This window comes from Gekko japonicus, unplaced genomic scaffold (genome assembly GCF_001447785.1).
Source record: "Gekko japonicus isolate JY-2015 unplaced genomic scaffold, Gekko_japonicus_V1.1 scaffold2112, whole genome shotgun sequence".
Taxonomy (NCBI): Eukaryota; Metazoa; Chordata; class Lepidosauria; order Squamata; family Gekkonidae; genus Gekko; species Gekko japonicus.
The window spans coordinates 9,681-10,602 of record NW_015169846.1 but is presented as its reverse complement, the minus strand read 5'-3'; the positions used below and the strand labels follow the sequence as shown (position 1 = coordinate 10,602).

General features: G+C 41.2%; 1 protein-coding gene across 1 annotated transcript in view; it reads right to left on the bottom strand.

Annotated features, from left to right (window-relative positions):
- Positions 1-552: 552 nt before the first annotated feature.
- The window catches only part of LOC107115595 (nucleoplasmin-like protein ANO39), a gene marked incomplete at its 5' end in the record, with an annotated part of 9,451 nt that continues 9,081 nt past the window's right edge, over positions 553-922 (bottom strand). Inside the window, one exon of the mRNA XM_015417336.1 lies at positions 553-868. Within this exon, the coding sequence (XP_015272822.1) occupies positions 553-868 (316 nt within the window). The remainder of the gene's footprint in view (positions 869-922) is intronic.

Below are 922 nucleotides of genomic sequence, written 5' to 3'. Positions count from 1 at the left end.
TGCAGAATGTCAAATTGGGTTTTTATATATATAACTCTGTATTCTTTCTTTTCCCTTTCCCCCTTTCTATATATAAATTAAAACAAATTTAAAAAGAAAGAACTGTAAGCATGAACCAGCTGTTAAACGTGATATTTTATCTTTTATTAATTAACAGTGATACGGAGATCCACAGAGCCTTCCATTATTGCCTGTAACGTTTTGGTTGCACAGAATAAGACACTGTCTACAGCAGAAAATACTCAAGGCCAGCTGTAGACATGCAACTCCTACTATTCCTCTGCCAGTGATTACTGATGCCTTTCTATTGGCTCTATAACATTAAAAATGAAAATTCAAGTGCCCTTAAACAGGACTGTAAAGAACAAAACAGAAAACCTCAATCAAGGAAGCCCTTGAGTTATGCATGAAACAACTTAATTTTAGACCATCACTCTGAGCAGAGTAGATAACACCAGAGTCACTTGTTTGACATTGGGATGCAGTTTCCTCTAAGCCAAAGGGTACCCCCCTTTACCCATAGCAGTTCACTGTCCAGGGTAAAAAAATAAGCTAAACCTGCCTGGGTTTGATACCCTCCAGCATTTCCTTCCAAGTCTCAAAGTCCAGCGACTCCCCAAAATTCTCAAGGGCTAGGTCTACATGTACCACCCTATCATCACCATCATGAGCAGTCTCGTCAGGTTCATAATCCTCATCGCCTTCATCTTCATCCTCGTGGTCTTCATTGCTTTCATCTTCCCAGCCACTAGCTTCACATTGCTCATCCCCACTTCCATCATTATCAGACTTCCCTTCTGTTTCATCCTCCTCCTCCTCCTCAGCTTCCTCATCATCTTCTGTCTCTCCTTGGTGATCCTTCTTGACTCTGAGGGGAGAAACAAGATGCACTCGTTTACAAGAGGGAGGAATAGAGAATCAG